Source organism: Mustela nigripes, chromosome 4 (assembly GCF_022355385.1).
Source record: "Mustela nigripes isolate SB6536 chromosome 4, MUSNIG.SB6536, whole genome shotgun sequence".
NCBI lineage: Eukaryota > Metazoa > Chordata > Mammalia > Carnivora > Mustelidae > Mustela > Mustela nigripes.
The window spans coordinates 122,055,625-122,071,027 of NC_081560.1; the positions used below are offsets into that span (position 1 = coordinate 122,055,625).

At 37.9% G+C, this 15,403-nt stretch overlaps 1 protein-coding gene across 1 annotated transcript in view; it reads right to left on the reverse strand.

The window, feature by feature from the left end:
- The window catches only part of PCDH15 (protocadherin related 15), a 784,172-nt gene that overhangs the window by 555,786 nt on the left and 212,983 nt on the right, over positions 1–15,403 (reverse strand). The window contains exons 7-8 of the mRNA XM_059397646.1: positions 12,066–12,176; positions 1,275–1,445 (exon numbers count right to left, since the gene is read on the reverse strand). Coding sequence (XP_059253629.1) covers positions 1,275–1,445; positions 12,066–12,176 — 282 coding nt within the window. The remainder of the gene's footprint in view (positions 1–1,274; positions 1,446–12,065; positions 12,177–15,403) is intronic.

Genomic DNA, 15,403 nt, shown 5'->3' on the forward strand with positions numbered 1-15,403 from the left:
TTAATAGTCTTCTTACAGGTATATTCCACAAAATCCTATGCTGACATATAACTTTAGGTAATCCACAATTATTTGTCTACACCCATTAGCTTTTTTTGTCTTCAAAATCACTCCATGGAGCTGAAAATTCGATTATATTTTTCTTCATTAAATGTACATCATAACATTTATTATTTTTTTTTTCCCTCCAGCTTTTTTTCTTCACATAAGCCAACTAGATCAGTTGTTATTTATGCTGGAAGACAGACCAGTGAATCTTGGCCATTTAAGATTTATGAAATCTCAAAAGTAAGGCTCAAGCATGCAACACTGGATAAGAAGAATCCTTAGCAGTACATATGATGCTATGTCAGTTACAATTAGGAGAAGGATTTTATTTTTTTATACTTGAAACTTCTCATATACAGAGAAGATACCCCAAACCACAGTTCTTACCTGTTTGAGGGGAAAAAAAAAATCAAAAACCTTCCAACAAATTCTGATACCATAAGCCACATTAATCATCCAGAAAATTGAAGGCTTTCTAGGGGCACCACAAATACATTCACCCCCTATGAATTCGGCTTCTCTAAAAAGAGAATAATAATAATCATTATTATTATTACTTTACTTTTAAGGGAGAAATTGATATTTTAGTATATTTGCCTCATAATTTTTATTCTTAGGTATAAATATTTATTACCCAACCAGGTCTGAGGTGTGAATTCCAGGCTGACAGCAACTTAGAGCTCTATTAGAATTTTAAAAAAGAGGCCAAAACAAAAACAAGGCAGAGGCAAAATCAAGTGTACAAGATACATATTCATGCCTTACTTTTCTGCTTCTTTAAAGTACATCTTTAAGGGATAGATAGCTGCATTTGGGATCCATTAGCTTCTACCTCTAAACAGCCAAATGCAACCTCCACTAAAATCATAGGATGCTAAGAGGTTGACCAAGTACCCTGTTGGCCCATATGTCTTCTGACTTAGGACTAGATTATTTGGTGAATTTAAGGCAACTGAACTCGTTTATGATGTATAGGTGGAGAAACAAAATCATCAGTGTCCAATGAATGGTTGCTTCACGACACACTTTGGACTTTGTAAAGAATGCAGTAATGCATGGTGACCAAACTTTGCCTTCTTTGAAAATGGTTCTAGACATAAATACCTTTCAATACTAATATAGCAACGTTCATTCTTCTCATCTAATATGTCTTCGAGCTCCGATAACAGAATGTCACTGAGGTTAAAGAGGCATAAGTGAAGGGAAAAGAATGCGAGCACATTTACCGGAGTTCTCAATTCAGGGATCACGGCTTGGTAAGTGAGCGGGCGGCAATCACGTGTGTTTGGCACCAGAACACAAGGAAGAAACATGGGACCCAAGTCATCTCCATCCAGAATGTCCACTGTGAGGGTGGTGGTGGTGGTTCGCCGCTCATTCAGATTTTGTGCACGGTCCTGCGAGGGGAAAAAAAGAAAGGAAACATAAAACACAATGAGATGGACCCAACATTCCCTTCAGTTTGAGTAGACTGTAGACAGGTTTCTTTCCGATTACAGGCCTTGACCTCTCTTAGGGGATTTACTTTAGAAAACTTGTAACTGTCCATACTTTCTCTGCCTTTTCCAATGGCAATATATCTGCAACTCAAACATCTGCCAGTTTTATAGTCCAGCACTCCTTCACAAAGACCTGGGAGCTGTCTTTTTGAAACAAAATCACAAAAGAAGATAGAGCCCACCTCCCCTCTCTGTGGGAGGACAGGAGCCTAAGGTCCATAGGAGGCTCGCTCCAAGTTGTGGACTATCTCCCATCCTTGAAGTAAAACACAATTCCACATTTCCTTTGAGAAGGCCAATTAGCAAATACAGTTGGCTCTTGATTCGTCTACCCGCCCCCATCTCTGTCTTTGATTTTTTATGATGTTTCAAGCAAGGCAAACAGATTTTAGGGGCATCTGGGTGGCTCAGTTGGTTAGGTGTCTGCCTTTGGCTCAGGTCATGGTCCCAAGGTCCTGGGATGGAGTCCCATCAGACTTCCTGCTCAGTGGGGAGCCTGCTTCTCCCTCTGCCTCTGCAGCTCCCCAGCTCATGCTTTCTCTTTCTCCCTCTCTCTCGCTCACTTTCTCTCAAATACATACATAAATATATAGTTTTTCTTTTTAAAGAGAGAAACTTTAGATAAATTTGGGTTATATCCAAAAACAAACAAATAACAACAAACAAACAAAAACCCCCAAATCCTCAAAAAAGTAAAATGAAAGGAGAAAAAAGGGAAGAGAAGAAAACCTGCCAGGTCTGCTGAACTTTTGACAGAGAAATGCTTAATGGCTCACACAAGCCTTTCTGTTACCACGTATTTTGAGACCAGCGCTGCTGGTCTTCAGAGAGTGCACTGTTGTCACTGAAATAACCTAGTTTTCTGAGCTTCTGGATGATAATTGTTTTATTTTGCTTCTTCATTCTTTGGGACTATAAAGCTATAGTTTCTAGGAAGAGTGTCCTTGTAGAATTATGGCAATTACCTGTTCGACTTCCTCTCTTTTCCATGAGACATTGTATTGCCAAGACAATAGGGATTTGGGTTTTTTTTTCCCCTTGTTTGGTTTTCTCCAGTTTTACTGAGATATAATTGGCATATAGCATGGCATGAGTTTACGCTGTACAATGTAATTATAATGACATTCACCTACGTGAAAGGATTTTACAATAAGTTTAGATAACATTCATCATCTCTTACAGACACAGGGAAAAACAAGTAAAAAAAAAATATTGTGATGAGAACTCCCAACTGGGGTCTCAACAATGCTCTATTCATTCTTTCAGACTTGAGTTCAGACTGCATTCTGTGTCCCTCTTATAGAAACTGTAAGGTATTCCTTACTTTGCTTGGCCAGGTGTACTTTTTGCTTTGAGGATATATTGTTACTAACTATGATCCCCACCTCTGAGACATCCTTAGTTTCTGAGGTCCATTCTCCATGTCAGGATCCCATCCGGGACTCCGCCTGTATGTAGCCATCACATCTTCTCAGGTTCTGAAATTTCTCCAACTTCCCTTGTTTTTGATTATCTTGACTATGTGGGGTACTAGTCAGGTGTGTTTTTAGAGTGTTCTTCAGTGGGGAATTTGATGTTTTTCTCAAGATCAGATGGGGGTGATGCATTTTGGGGACGAAGACTATAGAAGTCCAGAGTCATGTCATCACATTATAGCAAGAGTATATATTATTAACATGACTCAACCTTGATCACCTGGTTGAGGTTGTGTTCATCAGATTTTCCCATTGCCAATTTACTCTCTCTTTTTTTACCTTTTCATTTCTCAGGGGAAAAAAACCACTATGTGCAGCCCATGTTCAAGAGTGGAAGTGATTTCATTATATTACATTTCATTTATACTGCTTATATTTATCTAAGAGAGTTCGCCAGGAGGATACATGGAAGAAACACAATACCTTAGTTATCTCTGTCCAGAACATCACTGTGATAATGGTGGTGGTGGTTTGTCATTCATTATGATGTAATCTAGAGTGTCTACTTTCTTAGCATTTAGTTATTTTGAAAACTTATTCTACTTTTTCCGTCTCCTTAAAATTGTATGCTGTACAACTCTAAAAAGTAGTTATATTTATATACATGCTCATAGCAGCACTATTCACCATGGTCAAAGGCTGGCAGCAGTCAAAATATCCATCAATGAATGAATGGGTAGAATTTTATCTCATATTGTCACCAGCCAGACTCCAAGACCTGACCTTGAGTGCCTACCTGCTTGTACTTGCCAACCTTTGTGCCACATTTTCCCTTGAGCTCTTCTTTCCAGCTTATCACCTAACTTGGACAAATGGAAACCAGAAACCACCCTTCCCTCAAGCACCTGCCCTGACAAGACCTCCAGCTGGCCCAGACCACCTTGACCAGTTTGAGCTTAATCCCTGATTCATGTCTGTGCAGATGGACCACAGCATGACTTTCAGAATGACTGATGACCACATCTACCTCATTAAATATTAAAATCTCCATCCAAGGAAGAACAAGAGCCTCATTTCCACAATATACAATGTATCTATAGGCTGGTTTCCTTTCAGAGGCATGTGTGACCTCATGCTTACCTCTACATATGATGACAAGTCTCCCCTATCATCCCCTATTCACCAAACCCTAAATGAAAGGAATGTATCCACCTTTGCTTGGGGAGTCATTGTTTTGGAAGTCATTCGCCTGTGATCTCCTTATTTGCTGCAAATAAAGTTTTCTTTGTGCGAACACTCAGGTGGTACAGTTTCTGACTCACCAAGGAGCCAAATCACAAGGCTTCAGTTACAATTTTGAGAAAAGATACTGCTTACAAAGTGTTGATCTATAAAATATTAATTTTTACTTGGAAACAAAATAGTAGAGAAACTATTGTCAGGGAAGAAAAACAATTTTATCTCCACCCTTCTAGCTTCTAGCTTCTTGGCTGAGACCTCATGTAATAGAAAACAGATTAGCAGGAAGAAAACCAAAGCAGTTTAATGATATGTGCACCTACTGTATATACACAGACACCAGGAAAACTGAGTAACTCCCCCAAATGGCCAAAGCTATCACCTTAAATACCAACTCCTGTTAAAGACTAAAGAAGATGTCAGGGGTGCTAGAGAGTCAGGCTTCCAGGCAAAGTTCAGTAAATGAAGGAGTCACTGTCTTGCAGATGCACGTCCAGACCTTCCCCACTGATGGGATCTTGTCCAGATTCAGTCATTCTCATCTTCCTGGTGGGAGAGGCATGTGGAAACATCCTGTGTAAGGGCAAAGTGCTCTTCTAACAGGGAACTGTTTCTACATGGCTTGCAGAGCTCCTCTATTGTCTGCCATTTTGAAAACATAATCAGCCTGAAACAAGCCTTCTGCCAGGGAGGCATATTTTGGGGTGACCCATCCTGTTCCCTCTTCACTTCTCTAAACAGACAGGTAGCACTGAAAAATGCCAGCAGTCTCACTACATGTGTGGAGCTTCCCCACGATTTTTTGTTAACATGTGTTATAAAACATGAGGAGAAATATGGAAGTAGGTCTCCTTCCCATTGAGCATGTGTAAGCCGATGGAAGTCTTTAGTACTTCCCCCAGTTTAGAACCAAATTGGATCTAAAAAACTCATCTAAAACATAGCCCCTGGCAATTCAGATAAAAAACAAAATGAAAAGAACCTTTTGCTCTTTCTAGTAAAATGTTACTGCTCAAGACTGTTCTAGATAAAAGAAATAACATTCTAAATTGGGAGTAGTATAAATAAAACAAAATTATTTGCATGAATGTTTTATGTGATCTCCTGATGTCTCTATTTCTACTCATTGCTACATGAGAACCCAAAACAATTTAAAGACTATCCCTCCAAGAAAAAAAAAATATTCCTTCCTCCATTTCTCCATTTTCACATCTCATTTCTCTTATTTCCTTTATGAAATGAAGATTTTTTCATTTTTAAATGTTTAAAAATAAAATAATATTTCATTGATTTAGAAGCTATGGCTATAATTGGCAAGCAAGAATATATCTCTTTTAAAAGTTACTTAAGTTTTTTTAAGTTGTATTTTCTCAATGTGAATTATACTTTCACATGCCATTTACACATTTTCTAACATTAAATATTAATTTACGTGGAACTTTTAATCAGATGCCTTAAAAACAAGTCACTATTTAATGATTGTGAGTTCAGCTCTGCAAGAAATTGCAGATGATACAAAGAAAAATCCAGCGTCAAAATAGGGATGCAGGAATTTAAAAGCATACATATATCTTGAACATAGAATCAAGAAAGCCATAAGAAATAGTCAGGAAAGTATGAGATGTGAACTAGCTGGAACATTCTGTCAACATTTCACAGGAAAGCCACACTGCCTTGGTCCTAGAATCTTCAGCATCTTTATTCGAAGCCTTCAATCCTCTGGCCCCAGATGATGGCAACACAATGTAAAGCTCTTCGGAGTCATACTGTAAAGTATCCTGGGATAGCAGAGACACCTGCTGTCTTTGAATGAATTATTTACTAAATAAGTAAAAAGTTTCACTCATACATTGCAAGGAAGAACTAATTTCTTTTTAAACATAGAGAACCTCAAAGATATTTACTTTTAGAAATAGCTCAGAGATAACTAATTCATTGTCACAATCCATACTTTTTACCAAGCATTTTTTTCTATAAAATTGCAAATATTTAAACTATAACAATGTTAAGACAATAAAACACCTCTGTCAGATGATAAGTGAGGCTTCAATCCCTTTATCTCAATCAAAAGGCTTTCTTGCTGTAAGGTAGTTTAATTGCTCACTACTTTTTGATCAAATGGGTTGAATGCTAATTTCTTTATTCAGTCAGTACCTGGTTTCTATTTGAGAAGCATATTAAGTTAAATATTGGTTTTTAGGAGCGGGGCCAGGAATGATGTGAACTCTACCAAATGCTATGAAATTACATGAATTTTGGTTTTAAAGTGAGTAGGGAACAGGCATGCTGATCTACAGATTTCTTGTTGAGCCACAGGAAACTTAGAATAGAGACTTCCAACATTTATGTACTCTGTACTCAAGTGGTTTGTAGCTTTAAAAAAAAATGGCTAGAAGCACCTACTAGACTGACTCAGATACATATATTATAGGCTCTCTCATTACCTTATCAGGTATTTGTGGTAGAGAAAGGAAAAAAAAATGCAGCATAATTAGAGTTGCCCTGAGTTTTCTGACCCTGACTCAGTTACTGAAGACCAGGGAGGTGTTTGCCTTGTTTCTGTCCACAAATGGTAGATGGAGTATCACTAACTGAAAATTTAAAACTTATCCTAGAGTAACTTGATTTTGTGTTAGATTCCTTTATGAAAATGAGAAAAAAAAAGAAGCAACAAGATTGAGTAGGTCTAAACCATTTTATAAGTGAGTTGTTTTTTTTTTTTTTTTTTTGGAAGTGCTTTTTGTTTGCTTGAGACGTTTATCTAATTTTCTTTAATTTTTATGCATACTAGTAGATAGAACAGCATACTAGTAGATAGAACACATGTTCATATGCTTACATGTGTTTAGGACTGGAACATCCTAGCATCATTTTCCTATTTCATTCCTCTTTCCCAGAATACACCGAAGAAATTGGCAGAGCTAAAAACAATGGGTGTACAGTTAAGCACTTACTCTACAATAAGTAGGAAGTGGAGGTGAGGGAAGGTCAGAGTGAGGGTTAGTTTTGAAAAGTTGTTTACACAACGTGATATCAAAAGTTGTTTACAGGGGCGCCTGGGTGACTCAGTGGGTTAAAGCCTCTGCCTTCGGCTCAGGTCATGATCCCAGGATCCTGGGATCCAGCCCCGCATTAGGCTCTCTCCTCAGCAGGGAGCCTGCTTCCTCCTCTCTCCCTGCCTGCTTCTTTGCCTACTTGTGATCTCTGTCTGTCAAATAAATAAGTAAAATCTTTTTTTTAAAAGTTGTTTACACAAGTTGATATCAAAAGTGTACAAAGTGATTTTTTTTTTACATCAAAGCCCTTATAATTATAATCTTTACATACTGTTCTGGATATTCATAGTGTTAAGAGAAAAGACAGAGATAAGAAAAAAATAGTATTTTTAAGAATTACAATATCTTATTATGAAAGACAGTGTTCCTATTCTAGATATTTGATTTGAGAAAATATTAACTTTCCCCTGTTATTGATAAAGTTAACTTAGAACTTACTCTGGCCATGATTCTAAAATAAATGTAAACTTTTTCTTTCTGACAATGAATCAAGAGTTCTTGTGAAGAATCTTTGGTATTTCCCTCAGGATAATGTTAATACAAAAGAGACCTAGTTTTGAATAATATCTGTGTATAAAGAGATGAGTTTGATTCCTTCATGATTTGGGAGTCTGTGCTATAGGCTATATTGGAAATTTCAACAGAAAGAAAACCCACTGATCTTGGTACATCTCTGAACTTTCTTTTTTAGATTTCTTTTCCTTCCATTTTCTAGAATTAATCATTCCTCATTGCATATTCATATTTAAAATGAACTGTGGGTAATAACACTGCAAATATTCTCAATAAAAGAAGTGACAAGTTTTCTTATTTATGCTACCCAAAACTCCCCCAGCTTATTTAAGAGAAACAACATGTCCACATGGATAAAAAGAAACTTCCTAATTACATGAAATTTGAATAGTTTCCTTTGCACATCAATCAAATCTTTGTACCATAAGCAAAACCAGATCCAAATTGAGTAATTTCAGTAATTTATCATCAAACCTCTATCCTCTTAGATACCGTCTACTTTAAAATCAAAATTGATTGCTCATAATTCAACTTTCTTTATGACTCCAAGAGAATAATGTAGGTTTTAAATGTACATGATCTACACTACACATCGATTTACACACTACTGACAAAATAACAACAAAAACCCCCCAAAGAACATAAAAATGTAATTAAAAACATGTAATGATCTATGGATTTTATGATTCTATGTAAATATAGAAGTATAAATTATACAGATATAGGGGTTCAGGACAACCTCCCCACTAAACGTACAACTTTGCCATATTTTGAGCTGAAGGCACCTGAGACTACAGGCTCAAGATAAATTTTGTCCTTCTCTTAACCACACAGAAGAATTTAAATTGGGGTCTTTCCCAGAATAAAGGTTATTAATGGAGATCGATTTTATCCGAGTGACCCATCTGTATGGTAGGGCAAACATCTCATTATCAGACATATGCTTTACTTATGACCGTGTGAAGTACACCCCTTTCCTCTGAAGTCCCAGACCTCCACACCCTTCTCTCTAGTTCAGGATGACACAGAGTCCTCATCCAGCCTGTCTTTGGAATCCCCATGTCTACGTGGATTCCCCATAGGGTACACCTATTACATTTTATTTTCTCCTGTGAATCTGTCTCGTGTCAATTTGGTCCTTTGTCCAGCTCAAAGGACCTCTGAGAGGACAGGGATTCTTGCTCCCTGACATAGATGTTGGTATATATGAAGCTGTCCAAGTTTAGCAACCATCTCTCTGAGAGAAGAAGCTCTGATGTGTAGCACTTGTCACTTTTCATCTTTAGGCTCTAATACCAAGGACACAAAGGTAAGGTCCCTGAACTCAGAGCTGGGAGGAAGACCCACAACCGGTTCTCAAGCAAGGATGATTCAGCTTTTCAGGACCAACAATCCCCAGTTTTAAGTAAATTATGTATCTAAGATGTAGAGACAACGAGGGGTTCTTTCCCATTTATGAGGGAGTGATGTGCTGTAATACTTTGGAAAATAATATGGCATTATTTAGTAAGATTAAAAGCCCTACCTATACATGTATACATATGTATATTTTCTCATAAAAATTCCATTATTAAATTACCAATTTTTAAATATTTATTTATTTATTTATTTGAGAGAGAGAGAGAGAGAGAGTGTGTGTGTGTGTGTGTGTGTGCAGGGCGAGGGGCAGAAGGAGAGAAAGAGAATCTCAAGCAGACTCCCTGCTAAGCACAACCTCTGACACAGGGCTCATTCTCGCAACCCTGAGATCATGACCTGAGCTAAAATCAAGAGTTAGATGCTTAACACACTGAGCCACCCAGGTGCCCCTCATTTATCCATTTTCAAACACTAAAGTGCCGTACATAAGTAGCACATGCCCAAAGTCACAAAGCTAGTCAATGGCAGCACTGGAATTTAAATCCAGGCAATGTGGTTCTAGAATTCATGCTTTTGCCACAATATTGTACTCACTACCTCTCACAAGAGTCATGAGAGTGGGTATCTTCCCAAGCCAAAATGCAAAACAAACAAACAAAAAAGAGGTAGTATATTTGGATAAATTATAATGCATCCTAATTTTGGTATGTCCTAAAACCATTAAAAGGATATAGCTCTGAAAAATTTTAAAAACACCAAAATGCTTCTAATCTCTTATATTTAACATCCATATTCTATACTCTATGATTTATGTTTCTGGTAAAAATTGTTACAGATAAATTAACCTTTTCTTTAATTTCTTACCAATTCCATTCTTTCCTTTTGATGAGTCATGCATAACCTTCTATCTCATAATTTTATCCCTGAAATGCTAAAAAATTAACACTCCCTCTTGCACTTATGGACAGTCTAGCAAATTTCATGCAAATTGTTCCAGATGTCTTTATAAATATTTTAAATTAAATAGCAACTCAGATGTTTAGCTTGTGTTTCTTAAAAAAAAAAAAAACCTCATTTTAAATAGCACAATAAAAACAAATTTTCAAATACATTCTAGAGCAATCTTACTCTTTCTTACATTTTATTAGAGATTCTGAGTCAGGCAAGGGAAACTATATTTTTTCTTCTCATTTTCACTCACATGGAAATAATATTTAAAAAGAAATATTTCAGGGTTTTGAGGAACTCATACCTACTGATTCTACTGAGAGGCCAGTTGATTTTACTTTTTCTTATATCTGCCGTTTCAGCTTTAGTCTCTACCCTTGGATGCCAAGACAATGAATCAAAAAACAACCAACTGGAGAATTTTGAATATAAATCCAGAAATTTGGCTTCAAAAATTCTATGTATCTGTATCTACTACCTACCTACTATATATAACAGATGAATTATACATAATATATGTTATATAAAATAAATATATTTTATATGTGTAAATGTATTTATGTTTTATGAATATATAAAGCAATATTAATATAAATATATAGATATAAATCATGTATTTAAATATGAATATACACATACAAAGTCCACCCCGCCCTTACTGGCAAAATATCTTTAGGGCAAAAATGGCCATCCCCTGAGTGATGCCTTGTTGCATACAAACTTGTTCAGAAGAGCTGATGGGGGATGCTTTCCTTTTGCCCCTCTCTGCTGTCTTTCTGTTCTGCTATGTAAGTAGGATGACAATGCCTAGGCATCCTTAAAGACACAGGCTGGCTGCAGAGTCTAATAACCTTTTCAGAACGTGATCCTGTCACTTATTATGGACTTTTGTCAATATCAGAAGCCATGTGTAGCCAGCCAGTATCAGTTGTTGGCTGAAAAACCAGCCTCGTTCTGTTCTTCTTGTTAACAAACTCGTATTCCCCTTCTCCTGCTCCTCCCTGTCCAGCTCCAGGAGACGTCCAGGACTTGGTATAATCCAGAAGTGATTACCTCACTTCCCTTTGCTACATACAGTCTCCTTCAATCTCTCTATTCTGCCTCCTGGGATCCCAGGCTAGAAGGGAAGAGGACTTGGGACAAGTTTCCTCATGGACAAGGAAGAAGAAGAGTCCTAGTTTTGCCCCTTTCCCCCTGCTTACCCTCAGACTTGAAATGCAGTTATGATGCTTATGGATGTGGTATTCACTAGGATCTGACAAATATTGCATTGGAAAAATAACCAGACTTCAGAAAGGGTACAACGTAAGGGGAGAAGTAAGCAGAGTCCTTTGTGATATACGTCAGCTGTCAAACCAGCACTTGATCTACATGAATCTAGGGATTTTGTTAAAACCATAATAAAAGTCCATGTTACGTAAGCAACTATTTTTCTGATGTTCCATTCCTGCGGTGCATACATTCCTGGTTATGGTCCTAGAAGCTGACACCAATAGTGAAATGAAATGGAAGCCATGGGGGAAATGATTGCTGATCAGTTTTTCTCTTCCTTTGGTGCACTCTGGAATCCCCTGGGGGAGTTAATAAACATGCAGGCATTCCACTTCTACCCTTTAAAAATTTTACTCAGAGGGTCTGAGGTTGGGTCCAGAGAATCTGCCTGTTTAATATTCTCCCAAGGTGATTCTGCTGCTGATGCTCCATGCATCACACTTTGAGAAAATATTTCCCTGTGAGCTGAAGGCAAAGTATTGAAGAGTGGGTGTGAGTGATTCAGAGGGAAGGAAACAGTGAGTAGAAACCATTCTCCTGCCCCCTTCCATCCCATTCCTTATCTCGAAGAATATAACATACACATTATGCTGTGGGCAGCCTACCCTGTGAGGCCATAATTTACACCAAGCACTCTGAGAGCACTTGTACATTCTGGGGTTAGTTCTTTGCTTCATAAGTTCCCCAGAGGGAAGCTAGGGAGACTGAATACTCACATTAGCTTGGATGATGACAAAATACCGGGTCTTATCTTCATAGTTGAGTCTCTTCCTTAACACCACGTTTCCAGACAACATGAGGGGAATTTCGAAGGTGTCATTGGATGTCTGCAAATTGGGAAAGATCAAGAATCAACTCCTTTGAATATAAGATGAATTAGAGAAAGCAATGTTGCAACTTAGTCTGTTGAAATTTACAGAAAGCGTGTTTATCATCTGAGAATATTGCCTATAAGATTCATACTTACTACTCTCACCATTTTTTAAAGGTGAATTTATTTTTCTGAGGGAGAGAGAAAGAATGGCGGAGGGGCAGAGACAGAGACCCTCCAGCTAACTTCCCTGGAGCACAGAAGCAACTACAGCTCTATCCCAGGATGCAGAGATCATAACCTGAACTGAAACCAAGAGTCCGCTGCTTAACTGACTGACTCACTCATCCAGGTGCCCTGATACTCTCGTCGTTTTTAAAAACTCTGCATGTTGATCAATGGGGTTTTCACCAGTTATTTTGATAATAACCACAAAACTTGTTTCTCAGGACAGTTTTTTTGTATATTTTTAGGGTTACCCTTGAATAGCCCTGGGGTACTTCTAAATCAAAGTTCAGGTATCTGGAAAATTTCCCTGTTACCACCATGTATTTCATCATGAAAGGTTCAAACATCACAATCTGTGATTTCTATGTAATACCCTTTTTCAACATTGGTGTCGGGGGAGGGGGAGAGGAGGGCAAGGGGAGGAGGAGGACGATTTTGTACTTGGTACTCACAGCTCATTATCCAGAGCAGGTCATTCTTCCACCACCAGCCCTCCCCCCCAAAAAAGTGCACTTCTGGCATAGCTCCAAAGAGAGAAAGATCCAGAATGTTTTAGAAACCAGCATGAAGTGTGTAAACCTGGTGATTCACAGACCTGTACCCCTGGGGATAAAAATATGTTTATAAAAAATAAAAATTATATAGAAACCAGCATAAATGATTTTGTTTTAAATGTAGTCAATCAGCTCAGCTTCTATTCATCCCTAAACTCGTTCCTTATTTTAGAAAAAAATCAATGAAAATGATGGCAAAAGTAAAGAGAAGGAAAAAAAAAACAAGAAAAAAAGAAGAAGAAAAAGAAAAGAAAGCTCAATTTTAACTATCTGGATTTTGCTCATGGGTTAAATAAAAGTGTGCTTTGTTTTAGTGATGAGTCTGCAACATTGGTAATTAAAATTTTATGATTTTGGTTAGTACAAATGCCTGATTTTTCTCTATTCCACATGTAATATAAATGTTCTTCCACATCATAAAGGAAATACAAGTAGGGTAACAAAGATGCTAATATATAGTTTAAGTGATCATGTTCAATTTACCCTGTATTAAGACTAGAATAGAAACTTCATCCCCTTTCTTTAGTGTAAGTTTGTTAAAAAACACTATTCAAAGTATCTGTTTATATGACATTCAAAAATGATGACAATAATGTTGAAGGGAAGAGTGGGTGTAACAGAATCCTGAGGGAGCCCTGTACATCCCCACATCATCCCCCCCACAGGCATCTCCTGGCTTCATGTTAAACCTCCCCTTGAGTGTGGCAGGGGCTGTGACTTGCTTCTAACCAACAGGATACAGCATAGGTGATGAACTGTCTTGTGTCTGCACCGTGTCATGGACAACTCCATCTTGCAAACAGACTGGGTCTGGGCACCCTCCTTGCAGAACTCAGGGGATATACAGCCAAGGAACTCAGTGCAGCCTGTCAGAGCTGGGAGCAGCTTCTGGCCAACAGTCAGCGAGAAGCCAACACCTTCTGTCTTAAAATCATAAAGAAATGAATGCTGACAGCAGTCTGAGTTTAACTGGAAGGAAATTCTTCCTTAGTTGAGTTCTCTGTAGGAGAACTAATCTGCTCAATACCCAGATTGCCACCTTGTGAGAGCCAAGCTGAGTCTAGGCTCTGAAGTCACCGAAACTGTGAAAATCAGTGTGTTTTGTTTTAAGATGCTAAATTTGTGATGGATTATTACGTGGTAATAATGGGTAACTAATGGGGCTACTGGGTGGCTCAGTGGGTAAAGTCTCTGCCTTCGGCTCAGGTCATGATCTCAAGGTCCTAAGATTGAGCCCCGCATTGGGATCCCTGCTCAGTGGGGAGCCTGCTTCCCCTCCGTTCTCTCTGCCTGCCTCCCTGCCTGCTTGTGATCTCTCTTTCTCTGTCAAATAAATAAATAAAACTTAAAAAAAAATTAAAAATAGGTAACTAACCCATCATGTTAACCCCAAAACTTGTCTTGAGGATCAGTGATGGCATATAGTAAAGGCAATGACATCTGCTACATTTGCCAAGTCTTCAACATAATAATTTCAAGTGATACTATATTTTTAGTTCTCTGATATTTTGGAACACACAGACATGAGGAAATATTCATATATGTTCTTATTAGAAAGTTATCCTCTTTTTAAAATACAGAGATAAATAGACATTTCAACAGTTTCTCCAATTCTCCTTTCCTTAAGGAGCAAACAGCCTGATACAGATTTGAAATGTCAGTGTTTCTGGTTTTAGAGTAGTGCCAGAGGCTAATGAGCTGATAGCTCATCACTGAAGATCCCCAGCCATCGATGAAATGAATGCTGTACTTCTGTTGTTGTTAAAATTTTGAAATGGTTATATCATTGTTGCTGCTGCCTAATACTCAGGAGAGCCAGAACGGCTCAGAAGGAAAAAGAAGTATGCATATTAGTCTTCTAAAGATATCCTGAAGAAAGGAACTGATTGGGAATTAATTGTTCTGCTTTTATATGGTTGATGATCTCCTACTTGACTTGGTCTTTCCATGCATAACCTATAAACTCTGGAAAAAATGCAAAACAAACAAACAAACAACAACAACAAAAAAACTACCAGGCACCCTGAGAGAGATAACCCAAGCAAATATCACACACTTGAAAAAAGAGATGACGTGGCTAAGTTGGCTATTTGGCATTAGTTAGCTCCTCAAGGGGCTGTCAAAATTCTGATAGAAAACAGATCTGGGTTGAAGAGTCAGGGGATAGACTATGAGACAACCCATGCTTATGGAGGCTGACAGGGGGCTGGAGAAAGGACAAAGCCAGGAAGGGAGAGAATGAATGTGATGTGTAAGCTGTGTCCAAGTCTGTAAATGACCTCTAGAGCGCACTTATATGAAGCAGACTAGAAAAGGTTCACTAAGAAAGTATACGGAACTGAGATTCAAGCTGCACCCAAGGGTTTTTAATGTAAGTTCAACGATGTTGTCTGGTACATTAAAAACAAACACATAGACCAATCTTCTCTGAGGAATATAATAGAAGTAAGAGTGTCTCCAC